Source organism: Numida meleagris, chromosome 1 (assembly GCF_002078875.1).
Source record: "Numida meleagris isolate 19003 breed g44 Domestic line chromosome 1, NumMel1.0, whole genome shotgun sequence".
Lineage (NCBI taxonomy): Eukaryota > Metazoa > Chordata > Aves > Galliformes > Numididae > Numida > Numida meleagris.
Window position 1 is genome coordinate 167136444 of NC_034409.1, and position 20173 is coordinate 167156616.

General features: G+C 39.5%; 1 protein-coding gene across 3 annotated transcripts in view; it reads right to left on the bottom strand.

The window, feature by feature from the left end:
- Positions 1 to 20173, bottom strand: part of KPNA3 (karyopherin subunit alpha 3) — a 50076-nt gene that overhangs the window by 3145 nt on the left and 26758 nt on the right. For all 3 annotated transcript variants that reach the window (XM_021376484.1, XM_021376462.1, XM_021376473.1), the window contains exons 3-16: positions 17663 to 17752; positions 17423 to 17452; positions 17283 to 17335; positions 17094 to 17189; positions 14633 to 14718; positions 11991 to 12077; positions 11429 to 11598; positions 10647 to 10691; positions 6965 to 7096; positions 5776 to 5904; positions 3961 to 4065; positions 3754 to 3825; positions 3490 to 3652; positions 857 to 951 (exon numbers count right to left, since the gene is read on the bottom strand). In XM_021376484.1, the coding sequence (XP_021232159.1) occupies positions 857 to 951; positions 3490 to 3652; positions 3754 to 3825; positions 3961 to 4065; positions 5776 to 5904; positions 6965 to 7096; positions 10647 to 10691; positions 11429 to 11598; positions 11991 to 12077; positions 14633 to 14718; positions 17094 to 17189; positions 17283 to 17335; positions 17423 to 17452; positions 17663 to 17752 (1353 nt within the window). The remainder of the gene's footprint in view (positions 1 to 856; positions 952 to 3489; positions 3653 to 3753; positions 3826 to 3960; positions 4066 to 5775; positions 5905 to 6964; positions 7097 to 10646; positions 10692 to 11428; positions 11599 to 11990; positions 12078 to 14632; positions 14719 to 17093; positions 17190 to 17282; positions 17336 to 17422; positions 17453 to 17662; positions 17753 to 20173) is intronic.

The window sequence follows — 20173 nt, forward strand, 5'->3', positions numbered from 1 at the left end:
GAAAGAAAAACCAGCACATCCTATTAGCATCTGAAGGATTCAGAACAACTCATTTCAGAGCAGTTTTATTATATAGTTCCCGTAAGCGCAATCTGAAATACTATTCTAAACCAAAAGTGTTTTTTTACTCTATGAATACAGAATGAAAGGCGTCAGCATCCAGCTTTACCCAGCTCAGTCAGAGTTGAAGTATTTGCTGCCATAACCACCTCTAGAAAAAGCAAGTAATAAAAAAGAAATGCACAAAAAGGAGTACTAACTTCAGTAGGGTTACTTTCCACCTTTACCAACTAGATCTTGCTCTTCAGATAACCTCCAGAATGGTTCTGAGACATCTGTAGTTATTAGACATTGCCCACAGAACCATTACAAGCATAGGGAACCGGGTCAAAATAGCTCATCGGGATGCAAGAAAACACCAGGTGGTCTAGATCAATCAGATGCAGAAAGCTTTCTGGGTTTAATCGTTCTCTTCAGTGCAAATTCCAGACTGAGCAATTACAGAGCTGAAATACAGTCATCTGTCTGAAGTAAGGATCCACTCCCCAAAAGAGAGCCAGAGAATTGTTCAGATTCTAATCACAAGTAATTACATGTCAATGTACACGTCAATGCAACAAACACTGGGTCAGTGTCAATCAGTGTATTTAGGTAAGAAGAGATCAGTCATCTTAACATTGCTGAAGAAAATTCCTGGCATTAAGAAATTCTTCAAAGACTTTCAATGAAGGGAAGGTGCAGGAAGCTTGACCTCCCAGAGGTTCACAAAACTGGAACTGATCAGCAATGACAATGTCCTTACAAACGTAACACTAACAGTGCAGCACATGCACTTTTCAGTCTTCAGCATACTTACATCATCACCAGAGAAATACTGATCTATGATTTCAAATGCTAGTTTATAAATGTCTTCGTTCTCATGTTGTTGCAAGGCTTCAATTTTCTCTAACCCTGGATAAAAGAAAATTGAGAATTTTAAGTTCAAATTAGAGTGAGTTACTGGCTACTTTGGAAAAAAAAAACAAGAAAAATAATGAAACATTACTACAGAAACATACTAGAACACAGGATAAGGGAATCTTCTCTCTTCTCAGACGAAACCCTCTGTACTTCTGCATGTTTTAAAATTTCGTTATTGTTTTTAAAACTTCTGCTGTCTAGTGCATAGCTTTTGTTCCAGTCGTGCCTTCTGCATATACGTAAAGGAAGTGGCTTTATTTGTGTTGCATATAAGTTTTAAACAAGGCAACAAAATCTCATCCTAAAATCGGATTAAAATCCTAGTCCCATTTTCAAACTCAATGTGTTACATACAAGAGAAAAGCTTCCAATACATCAAGTTCTTAAACATCCATTCAGAGCTACCTTACTATACTACATCATTAAAACTAAGATTGGAATATATCCCAAAGCCTGACTCCTCATTCTGCTTTAGTTTTAATGAAATTATGATCATAGTATAACAGAAGGGCTTGGAAGGGACCTTAAGGCCCACTCAGTTCCAACCCTCTGCCATGGGCAGTGCCATCCACCAGCTCAGGCTGCCCAGGGCCCCAGCCAACCTGGCCTTGAGCACCTCCAGGGATGGGGCACCCACAGCTTCTCAGCCTGTGCCAGAGCCTCACTGCCCTCTGAGTAAAGAATTTCTGCCTAATGTCCAACCTACATCTCCACTCTTTTAAAAAGTTTAAAGCCATTCCCCTTTGTCCTGTCACTGCTGGATTGTGTAAATAGTCAGTCCTGCTTCTGCTTGCAAAATTGCAAGCAGAATACTGGAAGGTCTTGATGAGGTGTCTCCAGGCTGAACAAGCCCAACTTCCCCAACCTTTCTTCATTGGAGAGGTGCTCCAGCCCTCTGGTCACCCTCATGGCCATTCTCTGGACACACTCCAACATCTTTCTTGTCCTCAATGAGTTCTTCTCCCAGTCTGTACACATATCTGGGATTTCCCTGACCAAAGTGCAACACCTTGCACTTAGCCCCGTTGAACCTCATTAGTTTCACATGGGTCCACTTCTCAAGCTTGTCCAGGTCCCTTTGGATGGCATCCCTCCCTTGTACTGTGTCAAATGCACCGCTCAGCTTGGTGTCGTTAGCGAACTTGCAGAGGGACACGCTTGATCTCACTGTCTATGCCACTGATAAAGATGTTGAAGAGCTCTGGTCCCAAGACAGACCCATGGGAGACACACCACTTGTCACAGATCTTCACCTGGACATAGAGCCATTGACCACAACCCTCTGGCTGCAACCATCCAACCAATTCCTTATCCATCAAATAGTCCACCACTCCAATCCATCTCTCTCCAACTTAGAGACAAGCGTGAGTAGTAGTGTGAGACTACATCAAAGTCCATGTAGACAACATCAGTTGCGTTTCCTTGGTCCACTGATGCCACCACTCCATCATAGAAGGCCACTAGATCGATCAGGCACCATCTGCCCTTGGTGAAGAAGCTGTGTTGGCTGTCTTGGGTCACCTCCACATCTCGCACGTGCTTTAACATAGCTTCCAGGAGGATCTGCTCCACAATCTTCCCAGGCACAGATGTGAGGTTCACCAGCCTGTAGTCTCCTGGATCTTTCTCTCTACATTTCTTAAAAATGGAAGTTACGTTTCCCCTTTTTCCAATCACTGGGGACTTCCCCTGACAGCCAGGACTTTTCAGATATGATGGACAGCGGCTTGGCAACTACATTAGCCAGTTCCTTCAGGATCCTAGAATGCATGTTGACCCCACAGACTTGTAGACATTCAGTCCTATGAGGTGGTTTCTGATTTGCTCTGTTCTTACACTGAGAAGTATTTTGCTCCCCCGACACCTGCCTAGAGGTTCAGGGACACAACAGATATAGGAAGCCTGACTGAGACTGAAGACTCACGGAGTACCTCAGCAGTCTTCATGTCCGTTGTTGCTAGCTCTCCTTTCTCATTTATCAGAAGGGCTACGCTCTCCTTGGCCTTTCTCTTTTGACCAATGTAAACGCAGAATCTCTTCTTGCTATTTTTCACATCCCTTGCCAGTTTCAGTTCTATGTGTGTCTTGGCTTTCCTGATCCCATTTCTACACATTCAGATGGCATCCCTGTATTCTCCCCAGGCCACACATCCCTACTTACACTGCCTGTGCGTTTTCTTGTATCTCTCACTTTAACCAGCAGGTCCTTACTCAGCCATCTGCTACGAAGGCAATGAAGTAAAGCAAGAATTCTGTGTTTTATTGCACAACAAAGTATATTCAATAACCAAACGAAAAGAAGTATAATTCCAATTTAAATCTAGGAATACCTAGCTACACAGAAAGCTCCTCCACCAATTGTTTCCAACACAACTGTCTGTAAACCAAGCTAAGGAGGATAGAGTGTCATTTGCTTATTCAGATTGCTCACAGTCCCAAAAATTCTGTACTAAATATCCAACAGCAGCAAGGAGAAGACAGAACAGAATTCAGTAAATCTTTTTTTTTTAAAGCATAATAAGCACGTACCTCCACATTCTTCTATAATTTCAGCTATTGTGCTAGCCTCATCACCAGCCATTATCAGGATGTTTTTCAGACCATCCAGCACCACCTGTACCACTTGAGAATCCTTTACTGAGAGTAGATTACAGAATGGTGGGATTACATTTTGCTGTACGAGGTATTCAACCTAAATAATGGGGAAAAAAAAAGTACACTGAATATTTTGCTTCTTACAAATGTCTGCACGTGCAATGTTTAAGAGACAACATGAAATCCCACCATACGTACCTGATCTTTTCTCCCACTTATTGTCAAATTGCTAATTGCCCAAGCAGCTTCCTTCTGTGTTCCAAAGTCACCCTGAAGAGTAAAATTAATAGCTCATTAAAATCCGCATGGAAACATCTGTCAAGCTTATTATTAAAAATCACACACTCCTCATGTCAGGTTTATAAAAAGAGGATGACAACTTGCATAGCTGACAGTTTGACTGACCTTAGCCAGCTGGTGTATGATCATAGGGATTAGCCCAGCATCTATTACAGCCTGAACTTGTTGCTGGTTTCCTGCTGTGATATTGGAAAGGAACCAAACTGCTTCCTAAAATTGAACAAAATAAAAAACCAAAACACATTTTAGAAAACAGTCAACAGATGAAAAAAATCAAACTGAAAAAAACCAGCCTCAAAACCTCAACTCATAGCATGACCATCTCTAAATAGAGCCTCCAGGTTTCCTCCCCAGTAGCACTTCCAGCACACAAGCTTTTATTGCACTCTGAAAGCCAAACACGCAGGAGATCACAGCAAAATTGATATGATTTATTCACTGGGTCAGATTATTACTTATTCCACACACTGGCAGCAATACTGACTTAAACCTTATATCTACTTTGTACTGCTGCAGCCATAGTCATGTTTTAAACTCTAAATTAGTTTTGCAAAGAAACCCCATGTAAAAAAGGAGTCCTGTAATTTTTGACCTGACAGCTCAGTAGTACCTCTCTGTGCTTCCATCTCCTGTTTACTTCCTTAAACATGAAGAAGAGCTTACAAAGCTCATTTGAGTCTTTCCATTAATAATCAGACAAGACTCTCAGTCCTGAGACCTTACTCAGCAATTATCTCATTCAGGTGGTTTATCAGCATACCTAACGTCTAATGGCAATAAAAAATTCCTGGTTACAATGGGTTATCTTGCCAAGGCAATCTAGAATATCTGAAAAAAGCTCTCAACCTCAACTAAAAACAACCTGATTTTAATAAGCCATCAACGAGCCAATCATAAAATACTAGAGAAAGCATAATGTGTTCCATTTTTTAGGGAGGTACACTTGATTTCTATCTGTATTTGCTCCTCACAACATTTATTAAAAAAAAAAAAATCAAAGGTGTTCCTAGACTCCTCTTACAATAAAATAGCTTCCTTCTTGCTTTTCAAAAAGAGCTCTTCCTCATTCTTTTCTGAGTGCTAAAAGGGTGGACAGAAACAGATCACAGCAGTTTGAACTGCCGCAGATTAACTTCTTCAGTGCTACTGGCATTTGCCAAGGCCTGAAGAAATAGATTCCCCCTCTGAGATACACTAAAATGGGGAAATCATGTAAGCTAAATGAAAGGCCAAAGAAAAGAGAAAAAAATCTCCTTCCCAGCCAGCCCCATCTCTGCAGGGGAAGATGGCATGGTGATTACCAAAAATAAAGCAAACATCATCAAACACGGCTCTGGAAAGGAGGACACTTACCAATTCCTTTCATCTCACTCTCCCTATTCCACCCAACCCTTTGTAGCAGTAAAGTTCCTTCTGCCAAAAGGAAGGAGAGGAGATGCAGGGATAGTTTTCAAAAAAGGACAGTGGTATTCTGTACTCCCTTGAAAATGAAGATGGACAACAGAAATAACTCCACTATGAAAAAAAGTGTTGTTTTGTTAAACCCCTTCAATTTCTGGGAGGAAAAACTGGATCATCCTTACCCATCTCACTGAACTCAACCAAAAGTAACAATCCTTAGATAGGAAAAACTGTAATATAAACTCACTGCTTACTCACTTTGCAAACAAAAAAAATATATCATAATTGAAAGCAAAAAAATCAGTCCTCCCAAAAATCATCACTAACGCATGGACCCTCAATACGCCTGTTTGACTTCTGCCCTAATTAAGCACCAGACTGAGAGGCGGTGTCTTCATACGGAATTGCTGACATCCCAGAGATAACAGCTCTGAAAAATTCTTCTGTAACATGCTACAGATCACTGCTCTATTTTTTAAACAACAAGATTAAGTAAGGAAGAAGGATATTATAACATACCTTGTTTATCTTCTCTTTTGGATGTGTCAGGAGGTTTGGGAAGTAAGACAAAACATCACAGTTGAGAACAACTTGTGTCTGTTCATCAGTACCAGTTACTATGTTGCCTACTGCTCTCAGTGCTGCTGTCTGAAAATCCAAAGTGGGAAGGGAAAAAAAACTGCACGTTAAAAACATTGCTGTTACTTAGGTTAAAATAAAGATCATTTTAAGATGTCTCTACAAAAACACTGCAGAAGAGAGTTTAGCACTACAGCCTCTGAGCTACACTCTAGAATTGGCACTGTATCATCAGAACAGAAACACACAGTGAAGCATCTTACTGAAAAAGCATGCTGCAGGTCAACTCCAAAAGTGTAAAGATTAGAAAGGAGAAAGATATTAAAATAATAAAAGTAGTAATTCATCATGTATCTGAATTACAATAAACATATCTAGGCCTTGACTATGGCTGTAAATGTTGCATACTTCTACATTCAGGTCTCCATTGCAGAATAAAAAAAAAGACTTTTTATTATTTGCTCTCAGTTGACTTTCAAAAACACACACCATATACTTATTAGTTTATATACTTTATAAGTGATAGAAAACTGGAGAGAGTCCTTTCATCAAGTGAACTGGCTTGACAAATTTTGAGCCAGACAACCCTCATCCAAAGTCCAAACTAAACAAATATGACAAATGCACAGATATGTACAGAAGCTTCCACATTCCAATGGTTAATTTATAAAAATCAAGCACACATTAACTAACTTCAAGTTTCCCTTTGTGTTGAAAGTCAGTTAACCTATCTTTTGCAGACAATTAGAAATTTACTAAAAAGACTCAGAATCAAAGATGTTAACATTGAAAAAGTCTCAAAATCGTAACTGATTCCCATGAGCTACTCAGACGCAGCAACCAAATACGAGCAGCAACAGAAAAGAGCGCACACAATCTGAAAAATGTAAAACCTGTCATTAAAAATTTGTAACCTGCTTTACTGAAATAAAAAAAAAAAATCTCAAAAAGGGTTTCAATATTATTTTATGGTTTTTTTTCTTAGTGTAGGAAACTTTTTTGTTCAGTTTATCTATGACAAACGTAGCTACAATGCTCATCTCAGAATCCCAGTGATAAATACTCCAAGGCAAAATTTTTAGGAAGCAGGTTACAAAAGGACTATGCAAGGAAACTGAAGCAGACTTACTTGAACTTTGACCTCCTGATGACTCAGAAGGGGAACTAGAAAAGGTACAACTCCTGAATCAATCACCATCTGTATCTGCTCATTGCCACCGTCTGTTAAGTAGGACAAAGCCCAAACGGTGTCCACAAGAATCTGCAAGATGGAAAGAACATAACGTAATTTACACACTGAATAGCAAAATTCCTATCACTGAATCTTAATTTAGCGATAATTTTCCACATGTCTGGGTAAAAAAAAAAAAGAGCATGCAATTTAGTTACAGGAAAAGCTCAAATATTTTAAAGCAACCTGATTTGTAGAATGTAGGATTATTACATACAACTATGAAAACCGGGGCCATTTCTTCAGTGATAATAATTTCTATGTCCTCTCTCTTTTAATTAACATATTTTGGTGCATAAAGTTACAGCACACATCACCTGGCAAAGGCAAACTGTTGGGCCTGATTTGCATTTTGGAGACAGATGAATGGCTCAGTTAAGTATCTGTGCTAGTAACTTTCTGAAGACAATAGTGACCCAGCTTCTTAGCCCTGCTCTAATCTGCCAGATGTACTATCTTCTGAATACACAACACCTAAATGTCCTTAGTCTGTAAGCCACCTAGCCACACTTTAATGTCTTTGATCCACAGTGCAGTTTGAAGTTAAGCTGCAAACTATCCTTCACATTGAGATTTAAATCTACAGCAAAGGAAAGAACTTTCTTACACCAGCTAAAGTACTAACACTTATTTTAAGGTGGCAGCTGTTCAAGAGAAGGGAATAAACATGAAGAAATGACTACCACACAGGACACGCTTCAAGAAAATAACAACGAAGTCACTGGTGATTTGGTATGGATGGTTTGAGAGACCTCAAAAAAAAAAAGAAAGGTACAAAAGTTGGTTATTTTAAAGGTAGTATTTGAAGCAGAAACAAAACTAGCAGAAAAAGAGGTAATATCCCATCACTTGAAGATGATGTTAAGAGGTCTTGGAACGAATTCAGAGGAGGGCCACCAAGATGATCAGAGGACTGGAGCACCTCTCCTATGAAGAAAGGTTGAGGGAACTGGGCTTGTTCAGCTTGGAGAAGAGAAGGCTCCAGGGAGACCTCACTGTGGCCTTCCAGTACTTGAAGGGAGCTTATAAGCAGGAAGGGGAACGATTGTTCACGAGGGTGGATAGCAACAGGACAAAGGGGAATGGTTTTAAACTGAGACAGGAGAGATTTAGGTTAGATATTAGGAGGAAGTTTTTCCACTCAGAGGGTGGTGACGCACTGGAACAGGTTGCCCAAGGAGGTTGTGGATGCCCCGTCCCTGGAGGCATTCAAGGCCAGGCTGGATGTGGCTCTGGGCAGCCTGGTCTAGTGGTTGGCGACCCTGCACTCAGCACGGGAGTTGAAACTCGATGATCTTTGAGGTCCTTTTCAACCCAGGCCATTCTATGATTGTGTGATTCTATAATTTTATGAAGAACTGCAGGAAGAGAAGTCTGGACGCTCCTGAGGAAATCATTTTTTGAGGAATCTAGATCTACGCATTTCTAAGTCAATTTCCAATGCTAACTAAAGCAAAGCAGTTACTCCCTGGAATTTTAAGGAATACTAAAGCCTGAACTCATTGAACCTAAGTGAAGTGTCTAAATTAAGAGCAGAGTAAGCCTGCTCTCCAAGTTTATATTCTGTGTGCTAAGACATCTGTTCAGTTCTGTGAACTAAACCACGTTTTGAACAGGGCTCTCATTTGCTTTACTAGAAAGAGGTCAGAGCAATAGGCTCTAAATCCAAGCATCTTATTTATGCTCTGGGGTTAGACAGTCTGACACAGTGTCTGAAGGGTTTGTAGGCAGAGTTTATGTTCAGAGTGAATGTCTCATGGTGAGCAAAAAGGAGTTAGTGGCCCAGCTCACCAATATTTAAGGAAGCGCCAGATGAGAATGGCTCAATGTAGCATACCCAAATGGCAATCTGGGATCCAGCTTCTCCTCTCTGACAATTTAACTCAAAGAAACCTCACCTGCTATTTAAGTAAAGGCATCTGCACTCTACTTTTCAAGCAGACAGCCATTCCAAATTTCCAGCTATTAAGATAGCTAAATAGTACTGGAGACGTGCAAAGGACCTGCCCTCCCCATAGGCTGCTTCCACCCACCTCCAGAGACCAGACGGCACGTAGCTACCGCTTTCCTGATGCAGCCTGCTGCTGCCTTCACCTGCTGATGCCACGGGGACTGCAGAACATGCTGCAGTGGAGCCAGTGTCACAGCAGAAGCGGTGAGAGATGGTGCCCCACCAATTTCCTGCCCCACAGGCCTGGTGATGCTGAGGGCAGCAGCCACCAGAGGTGCTCACAGGACTGCCTGCTGACCTGCCTGCATCACTGACTCATCGCCAAAGATAGGTTTGCTGCTCCAGTTCTGAGAGGCTGGGACCACCCTGGTACCTCTAAACTAGCACCTGACTCTCGGGATCAAAATGATGGGCACCCTCATTGAGATCAGCCAAAACCTGGCATCACGTAGCCTCACATCTAACTTAAGAAGCTCTCACAAAACCATTCCTCGCAAAAAGCTTTCAAATTTGCCAGAAAAAAAAAAAAGCCCGCAGGTTAGAAGAATTTTTGGTTTCACTATAACTTTCCTTTTTGGTTTGTCCAAATTATGAACTGTAAAGTCACCATGTGCTGTCTCCCACTCACATTACACTGGGAAAACCCTGGCAAAATCCCAAATTAAACTGTTTGCAAATATTTGTGGAACCACTACACCATTAAAAGAGCAGCAGAAATACCACTACTTCATTGAAGAAATAGCCTAAGGCATTGCCACCAACCTTATGCCCTATGCCCAGACCCACCAAGGCGTTCAATTTCTGCTTCCTTAAATTGTGGTGTTACTACAGGGAGCTACAGTTCAAGACATTACAAAGTCCTGACAGGAAGAAGAGTAGAAAAGCAGCTCAGTATCCCTTAGTTATGTAGACTTTGGTTCCTGAAGTCACAATATAAGACCTCAGGAGGAAAGACCACTCTCTAGGACTTTGAAAACGTATGTAAAACCATGGCTCGGGAGCATGGATATTTAAATACCTTTAATAGTTAAATATTAATATATTTAAATACATTTTCCTATGTGACTTCCTTAGTCAAACAGGTTGCAAATTCAGGCATCCAACAGGTTACAGAAGTTAGATTTACTGATATGATCACAGTATTTGACTGGACTGATATACAGAATTATACATTACGTATTAGAGAATTCCTACTTCTGAGTTGGAAGAAACCCACAAGGATCATAAAGACCAGCTCCTGGCCACAGAAAGGACAAACCAAAATTCAAACCTTATTATCTACGCAAAACAACAAATTGAAGCAGAATTAAATTAAATTAAGGCCAAGAGTAAAGCTCAAAATTCCAAACTTCCAGAGCACAACTCTGTAAAGCAGGATTTTTGAAAAATGTAGTTTCTAGTGTAAAAATAAGACTTTTAGAAAATATATTTCAGAAACGGTGCCCGCACTCCCTTTTTCCTGCTCTGAATGACCAGGATTGCATTAGTTGTACTTAATTGTACATTTACTGCTTAATTATATGTAAATTAACAAACAAAACCACATTCACCACAAACACACTCTTAAAGCATTTTCCCTTTAAGCAACACAAAAAAATCGAAATATCTAGAACTTCAGAAATTACTTACGTTTATATCTGTATGGTAAATCAGAACACACAATGCTGGCAAAATCTGAAAAGAAGTTCATCAGTCATTACAACAGAATAAAATTTACTGTGCAAATATGAATCCAAATAGTGTCAACATAAAACTTAGCTTGAGATTGAATATTACACTCATGTTCTTCCCAGCAATTGCTCGTTCCCCCAATGTATGTATAAAAATACGCACTTTATTTAAAATTTGTGAAAATACAAGACAGTAATATATTTCAGAGACACAGAGAGTAGACTATATTTTGAAGGAATACAAGCAAACATCATAGACAAGACATCTCTCCGATCACCAGCGTAAAGGGATTTTCAAGTGCTTCTCAAGTGGGGACTTGACAACGACTGCATGTTCACAGCTAGTCAAAACACAAACTACACTACATTCACTAGTTTATATACATTTCCTCTTACTGAAAAGAATTGCATTTCAATAATTCTGTATATAGAATATACACAGAATCATGTTTATAGTCTTGTTCTGAAAAAAAAGTAAGTTAACACCTTACAGAGTGTTAATTTTTTGTGGTGTCCATTTTAATATATAAGTAATCAGTCTTATCTGTCAGCTTCAGATGTTACAAGTAGCTTTGTTGCTATCTCAGTAAGAGGCACCGAACTGGTCAAATTACTCAACAACCGGTAAGTGGCAGAAGACAGTGGCAAAAGACATGCACAAATTCACAGAATGACAGTGTGAAATATCTGGCCTCTAGTGCAGAGTATAAAAAAGTATCTGTCTCATAATTCTGTATTTACCTCCTGAACTGTCTCCATAGGCGGTGGGGGGTCCTTATTCCTGCAGAGATTTACAATGACCCATGTGACGTTCCGAAGGAAGGTGATGGGAATGGAGGGATTGATGAAGGACAGAAGAGGTTTGACAACTCCCAGTGATATGACATAATCTCTACACTGAGGACCATCACCTACAGAAATGAAAATTGTTGTAAAAGAAATTACATTAAAAATGGAAAATCTTGAAATGTATGCAATGGCATGTTGGGATTCTGAAATTCTATGTTTCCTCACCAGTAGTTTACCACTAAAAGTTTGTGTTCACTTAAATATACATACATACAGATACATATGTATATTTTATGAGACACAAAATTTATCCCGTTAGCATTTTGTGTAGCAAATGACACTACTCTTCAGAAAAAAATAGTATGTACATACGTAATTCTGGCCACATGAAAAAATACACTGAGCCACAGAATTTAGAGGAAACATAGTCTCATATGATAATGTCAATGTTCAAAAGTCAAATTCTAAAATGAAACACTCCCTGAATGCAAATCATTGTAAGAACAACAGTTACCGATAATATTTCCGAGAGCCCAGACAGCCTGCTCACAAACATTCTGGTGTGGCGAATGAAGTAGTCTCAAAAAGAGGGGTACTGCATCTATAGAATGCAAAGATCGGATTTGTTTCAGTGGAATGTGGTACATGCAAAATACTTCAACTGATTCATATTAAACACTTTCTCTACCATGCTTTACACTAACATACATGTTTCTGTTACAAAGAGCATACAGAACTTCAGTTAAACATTTCTATAAAAATTATAGAGGGAGAAAATATAGGCTTGAGAACAAGCAACTATTAAACAATGCTGTCCACATCTCAACATTTCCCCACATTTCTCAAAGTGATATATAAGAGTCACAAGCGTGTAGGTGCTAGGTTTAATTTCCTGGTAATTCAGATTTTATAGTTATCCAAGATAGCAATACATACCTAGCAGAATGACATGCCTACTCATGCAACCGTGTTTCAAATCTTGACTTTAAGAAAATAGCTTCCTCCCAAGAGGTGGCTATAGTTAGCTTCCACGTGTAGTGAAGATTTACATCCATCTGCCATACAGTCCTAAGACAAGTTTTTATTTGTTCTTATATAACAGAAGGAACATATCAGATTAAGGAAGTGGTACCCATTTTAGGTTTCAATCTCTGCTGCATTAAATACACTTAAGAGCTAAGAAACCATTCCTCTACTGTTCCTGTGTGCTATTTTCCCTCAGACAACTCATATTCTCTGCCACATGGGAATTCTTATAGCAGTTTTTAAACTCCATATATTATCATACTCATCCTGTAGTCTTTCTCGGTGAAGTAAAATAGATCAATTTACGTACTGGGGAAGGAAAAAATATTTTGCTTGTAGAGACCGTAAGCACCAAAATAGCTTCAGAATTTTGAAAAATTACAACACAGTGCGTGAGCAACTGTGAATCGATATCCTGTTGATAATTTAACATGTGATAACGAGCCAAAAAAAAAAAAAACCCTGATAAATTTTCATGAAAAAAATACAGAGGGATGAAGAATAAAGAGAACCGAGAATTCTTTCTCTGCCACGGATGAGTAATTGAGCAATTTTCTACAACAAGTTGGGAGGGACAGCAACACAACACTGTTCAGAACACTTTCTTGTCTTGTCACAACCATCCCACTTCCATTAGCTCAAGTGGAATATTCAAGCTTCCTTTTCCCTATGACTACTGAAATTACACTGCAGCCATACGTTTATTGAACATATTTCAGAGAAGGAGGGTCAGGTATGTAGTTTACACTTGACTGCAATCCTGCATTTTAAAGCAGAAATGAAAATATTTCCTATCAGTACTCGAGCAGGAGGAAAGCCTGAGAAAGCGGGAGCTGCAGGCTATCTGATCCACTGCTCTTGAAAAATTTAATTACTTCTGCTCCAAATTGGTTCCTGCCAAGACCTATTCTGTGCGTACAGTACCTTCCCTCTCTTGCTAGGCCCTCCAAATGCCATCTGTCCCTGACTGCAGAGGCCTTCATTCGTATTTAGGCTGCAGCAGCTTCCTCTGTAGCTGCAAGGGTCTATCGCTTTGTTCCTGCAAACCAGCCTTTATCTAAACAGAGTTCAGAGTCCCTTGGTCTCTTGCCAGCAAGAGGCAGCTAGGCTTTCAGACCAAACTTCCATGCTCTCTTCAGAAGCAAAACTAAGGGAATGGTTTTTGTTTCTCTCGAGTCATTTTACCAAGCTTGTTTCTTTTCAAGTGTTACCTAAACGGATTTTGGGAGGGACATATCCACCCTGAACTTCTCGCGTTTGTGCATCCTACAGTAATGCTTTCAACTCTGCCGTGCTGCGCATATGTACTTCTTCATTTTAATTTTTACTTTACAGAAAAGAAAGAAATCAAATAACTAAGTCATCATTTTCCCATACAAGAGCATTGAATATCAATATGTCTAGACAATTTACTATACAACTGCTCAGCCATAGCCTTCCATTTAATGACAAAACATTGCGTTTAGCATAGAAGTGATTGCTTGAAGATAAGCGTGTCGACACACAAAAGCTACATATATAAACCCAAAAATAAGAACAGTTTGAATCAACTCAGCAAACATGATTTATCTTCAACTAACTTTAATTTCCTGTCTCTTCGTAATGCAAGGCTCACAGGCCGGTTAAGAGCCAAAGCCAGCACAACAAACACGGTGCGTATAGGAGAGACGAATCATACAGTCAAGGAAAGGAAGGTGATTAACTCTGTATTAAATGGGAAATTTTACCTAACTATGTGTATTTAACAACTTTAACAAGATTTATGAACATAACATTGAAGCAGAAAGAATTACTTTCTAATGTAAGTTCTAGTTGTAGGGGAATTAACAGCACATGAATTCAAAGACCAACACTAGAATTAGAAAGGGCTAACATTTTTGTCACACTCATATCACCTGTCATTCTCTATCTTCCTTAAAGGAAATTCAGGTCTGGGATCCTTACTATTAATCGTTACTGACAAACAGATTAACCCTTAAGAGCAAAAGTAGAAACTTTTGAGAAAGAAGATAGGCATTTTTTAATTATTTTAGTAGTTCTGATAATGAATGGTATTTTGTAACCAAAAATCCCTTTTCCCTTTAACCCAAAATATCCACAACCCCCCAGTAAACACATTATAATACTTACTAGACTGTACAACAGCTTGAGTTTGTGCAGAAGTGCCTGATGCTATGTTAGTCAATGCCCACGCAGCTTCAAATTGTAATGAAGGACTGTAATGAAATAATTTTACAGTAGTAACTTGAAATGATCTTCAGATTATTTTATGGTTCACTTCAACACTATTCACTGTATGCATTCTGCAGTGCTACATTTAAGCAGTGCCACCTGGCTACAAGTTTTTTTAGAAAAACTCTAAGCTTGGACATTTCAGAGGAACAGAGAGGAAAGAAAAATACTAATTTTACATTCTACTGCCTTGTTAAACTGCTTATCATTCTGACTTCATGTTAATAAGAAATAAAAAGAAATAAAACCAATAATACTTGTTGAAACACACACCAACTAGTGAAGCTGACCGCTACTCTAATCAACTAATTGCCTCCAGTCTGAAAGACTTCTGGGACACACCATCATAAAATTTGATTCTGCCTCTCGAATGAGTAACAGACACCTCTTCAAACCCGACCCACCCAAAGGCCACGCATGTTTAGGGAAGAAAGTGCAACTTTCTTACTCCCATTAGGAGCTCTTAGCAAATTAACCATGGCTGACTACAACAAACAAAACCTTGTAGCCCATCTAACATCACATGCAAGATCAAATGCAAGCAGATATACGGGGACAAAGACTTTCTTCTGCTCCATCACAGACAGGGTACAGATGCACCATCAGTACAGAAGGACAGCACCATACCTGTACTGAACTTAACTTCCTAAACGCAGATAAAGAGTTACAAATACTGTAAAAGCTAAGGGAACACCCAACCCAAGATCTTATCTGTCAATTGTTGTCTGTGCCAACAGCAGTTTAGTAAAACAATGCATGAAAACTTGTTCACACATATTTTAAAGGCTAAGAGTTGTAAAAGCTATAAAAGAGTTTAGGGTTTACAGTGGTTGCAGTAATAGCAGGGTGTCCAGGACCCAGGAGTAGCACAGAATATAAATAGAAATGGAGGTACAAGATGTGTAAATAAAGATTCATAAAAACAAACAGCACCTGTGATCAGCTATCAATAAACCTTACATTCTAGGATTGAATGCTTTAAAATTCTAGTTCTGTATTGCTCCTCAGGCACACAATGAATTTTCTTCCCCTTGTGATCTGAGTGCCCTTGGGATAAGCTTTCAGTTATAACACAAACAACAGCTTTAATTATCTGCTACATAAATGCTTAGCAAAATTTACCTTTACTGAATACCCCATAGCAATCACAATGAAAAGGACTGCCTAAGAAAGCTGTGAGTTGAGTTTCAAAGGACTTTTTAAATGTTTACAAAGATAAATCACATAAACAACCTAAATAAAATTCAACTTAAATTTTCACAGCACTGAACCATCTAATTCTAGATCAGACAGGCATCTGTCTGCTTTTAAAATGCTTCCCTCATTTGGACACTACTGCCCGCTGTTTTCTTAGTAACTTTGCTAAACAAACTAGAAACAAAGCTAGTCACACCTCCTATTTTTTTCAACCACCCAATTCCACCCAAAATGTCAGTTTGCACTTTTTGAAGCTGCTAGCCCTTGTGGCTGCAGAAATGACTTTGAAAACGGAAATCCTGTAAATACATTCATGGCTCACTGAGACCAAAGATAGCCTAAAACATTTACCTCAAACATGCTAATCCCCATCTGTCTCAATAAGGGGCTCACAGATTGTGGAATACACCACTTCTCTTACGTGACATGAAAGCCGTGCAACAACATACTCAGCATTCTCTGTCCCCTCTACCGAAGCTCTTGTCTTCCATTGAAGAATCAGAACCCAAAGCAAGCTTACTGCGGTGTTCTATCACGTAAGGGAGCAGCGCAGAGCCAGAAAGCCCACCTTGCAGTAAGAATGAAAGGAGCTACAAACTTGAGCTAATAACCTTCATGAAACAGATGACAACTGTATTCTCACATAGAGAAGAGCCTTGTTTACAGCCATGCATACAATACTGCTTTCTCAAATGCTCACACTAAATCTGAGACGGGTTTCTTAAAAATAGTTAACAGGAAAGTCTCAAATATTGAAAACCAATAAGAAATAGAATCATAGAATTAGCTAGGTTGGAAAAGACCTCCAAGATCATTCAGTCCAACCATCCACCTACCACCAATAACCCCACTGAACCATGTCTCTCAACGCTGTATCTAAATGTTTCTTGAACACCTCCAGGGATGGTGACTCAACCACCTCCCTGGGCAGCCCTAAATGTAGTAAGGTATACTTCAATAGCTAGATAAACTCAAGAAAGCACTAAAAAAGAAAATGATATTTCAGCGGCAGAATAAATAACACTCCTGGAGAATTTATAGTCTATTGTCATGGAATCTGATCCACCGTGTTAGACTATAACGTGCTATGGATCCTCAGTTCCATTTGAACATTTGGATACAGTTTTTCAGTGAAAATGAACATTTTTAAAGGTATACTTACTTATCATCCCTTTCTAGGCATTTTACCAGAATCGGTAAAATTCCAGATTTTATTAAGTCATCGATAGGTGGATTTCTGTCACTGGATAGGAGTTTTCTGTGAAATTAAACGTAAGAGTAAAATAAGTAAATTTCATCATGCAAAACGTGTAGAGAGTTTATTTCTGGGCCTCTGTTTATTCATTTTTACCTTGCAGCCTGAACAGCACTCAGCTGGATCACTGGGTTGTCACTTGTGGCGTTCTGAAATAACAAGAATAAAAACTAAAAATGCACAGAACGAGCGCTGCTAATTATAAATAAATAAATGAACAAATGAATGCAACGTACCTGCAGTATAGCTTCTAGTGTTACGTTTTGCTTGAAAAGAAAAACAGAATGTTTCAGTAATTTTGTTGCCCTTTTCCTTCTTTTTCAGCATTTTATGCAGTCAAACGAATTTAAACAGCGCATCAGTTCAGGATTTTGCCTTCAAACAACTATAAGACTTCCACTGTTACAGTAAAAACAGAATACATTGTTTTAAGATACAAAAGCTATAGAAGTAATTTTCAGAATCAAGGGACTTACTGCTTTGAAGTCAGCATCAACATCAGAATCTTCTAAACTTTCTTCTTGGGGAACATTTCGTTTTTTCAAAAGATGTTCATCTCTTTTGTTCTGGAAAGGAATGGCAAAAAAATGCATACATTCAAGGCTAATTAGTACAGGGTGATGATATAATGGCCCCTTTCAAAATAAGACTTCAAATAGGATCGCTTTCATAAAGCCGTTTATAACTGCAAACAGAATTCACAGTATTTCAGACAGAACTATAGCAGACCATGACATCTGAATGAAAGAAAACTTGCAGTTATTGATCTTCTAACAATATTACTGTACACACAGATCCGGATGACATTCATGTTCAGCCACACGTAACAGGCATTATTCTCCAGCGTAAGATTTTCTGCTAAACCTCCTTTGAAGTTCCCTTGCTGCATTTGTTTTAACCCCGTGCCAGCCCTGCGTGTAAAGCAGCAGCTTCCTTCGCACACACTGACACTTGTGGCATTTCCTGCTCGCTCACAGTGAGCCTGTTCCAACAAAGCACCCTCCAGCCACAGCTCCTTACAAGAATTAGAGAAAACACTGCCATCTCAGCGATAAGGTGATGGTTTAATATTTATGCCTTTAATTACAATATCTGAGCACCTCGAGCCCTAATTGAAAAAGAAGGGAATCAAATGAGCACTTGCAACTGTATCCAGGCATTTTTCTGCAATTTGCAATGTCTTAAAAGTATTATTATTCCAAAGGCACACAGTGGCCTTTTCCAAATGTTAGACTGTATTTTTTGCTAGGTATGTCTAGAGATGCAATTACAGATAGAAAAAACAGAGGAAGATGATGATTCAGCATATATATCTGAGTACTTTTTTTTAATACGACCATTAAGATTTCAATCTCCAATGAAGCAAAACACTGGAAAAGCGTATTAAACAGCTATAATACCTAAACCAAACGTATTATCCCAGCACTGAACAACAGGCTTTGTGGTTTCCAAACAATGATCTGCTGCACAAACAGCAGTGACTACAGAGATCGTATCGTATTATGCCTTGCTTCTAATGTACCCCAAACCCTTGAAACTGAACTATGCTCAACAGAGCCCCCCCTATAACGTTTCTTTTGGAGTGAAGGAGGCAGTTCAATGCTGAGAAGACAGTGTTACGCAGACAAGCTGTACCAGGTGGCTAACGGATGGATTCACCACGAAGACCTATGTCATATTCCTGTTATTCTCCCACACCAAGTACTTGGTGCTGCCATTTTAAGCAAAGAGCAAACACCGTTCTACCTCAGTCAATGTGGCCTCGCTCAAGCACATTTTTGCCGCTGTTTGTCTAACCCACAGCCAATACTCTGGCAACTGCAGGGAACAGATCTGATTTCCAGAGGCCCTCTCCATGTGCAGGTCAATATTATTCCCCAGTGAGGAAGCAGTTCCTTCCTGTCTCAAGATGGATGGCTCCTACATGAGCACTTGTGCTGTGACTGTAAAACACACCAAATCTAGGAGAAGGGATTGATGCTGGACGAATGTCCTGCTGCCTTCAGTACTACTGTCCTTCTCCTTCCACCCAGAAATACCACTTCAGTTCACACTGGCCACGCCGGGGTCCACACATGCATGAATGCACAGGGAGAAAAAGAGTTATTAGGGTGCATACACTGATTCAGCATTCATTCCCTGTCTAAAGAAAAGGCGCAGGCTGAATTAACTGGGGTCTTAGTGCAGAAGTGTCAGTAACCATCTGCTGGAGCAAGTTAAACGATTCATTGTAAATCATCAACTGGGAAGGACTGAGTTTCTTTGTCACTAGCAGCAAACTACGGTGGTAAAAGGCAGAGTTTTCAGACTGAGTTCCCCTTGAAGTATTTGGCTGGATGATAAAATTCAGGGATAGAGCCTTAAAGGTTTTTGTCAAGTATGTTTGTTTTAAGACTTGCTCTCCGTAGCCATTCAGCTGTAATATTTACTTGTTTTCAAACAGTGATTCGTTATCAGCGGTGCTCAGCTATGTGTTGCAACATTCTGCCATAAAGACAGGTGATCTTTACTCTTACATTTTTTAGAAATCCTTTTAGATGCAGGACTCTCACGGACCCCTTGATCGCAATGATGAAATAACTAGAATAGTCAAGAATTACAGCAAATACGAGCTATCTTTTTATGGAAACAAAAAAATTCCAGTTAGGAAATGTCACGTTATCTCTTCTGTTATTTTCAAGTTTCCTGCTCACTGAAGTCTCTCGTCAGTTAAAAAAAAAAAAAAAGATAAAGCTTTCAGATAGCTCTAACTGTAAATTCTCCTTCTCAGACCTTTAGGTGTTTGTCGCCTCTTTCCACACCTCTGTTTCAGTAGATTCCCCACCACTGAACCCGCTGACCTTAAGGAACTACCTTCAGTTTCAGGGAGAGAATGGAGGCACCCTGCTGCTCCACACTATTCCACACAAAAGCACCTGTGCTGGCACAGAACGGGCACAGCTCAGACAGCTTCCACTGAAATCCCTCCAAAATGTGGAAGGGATGCA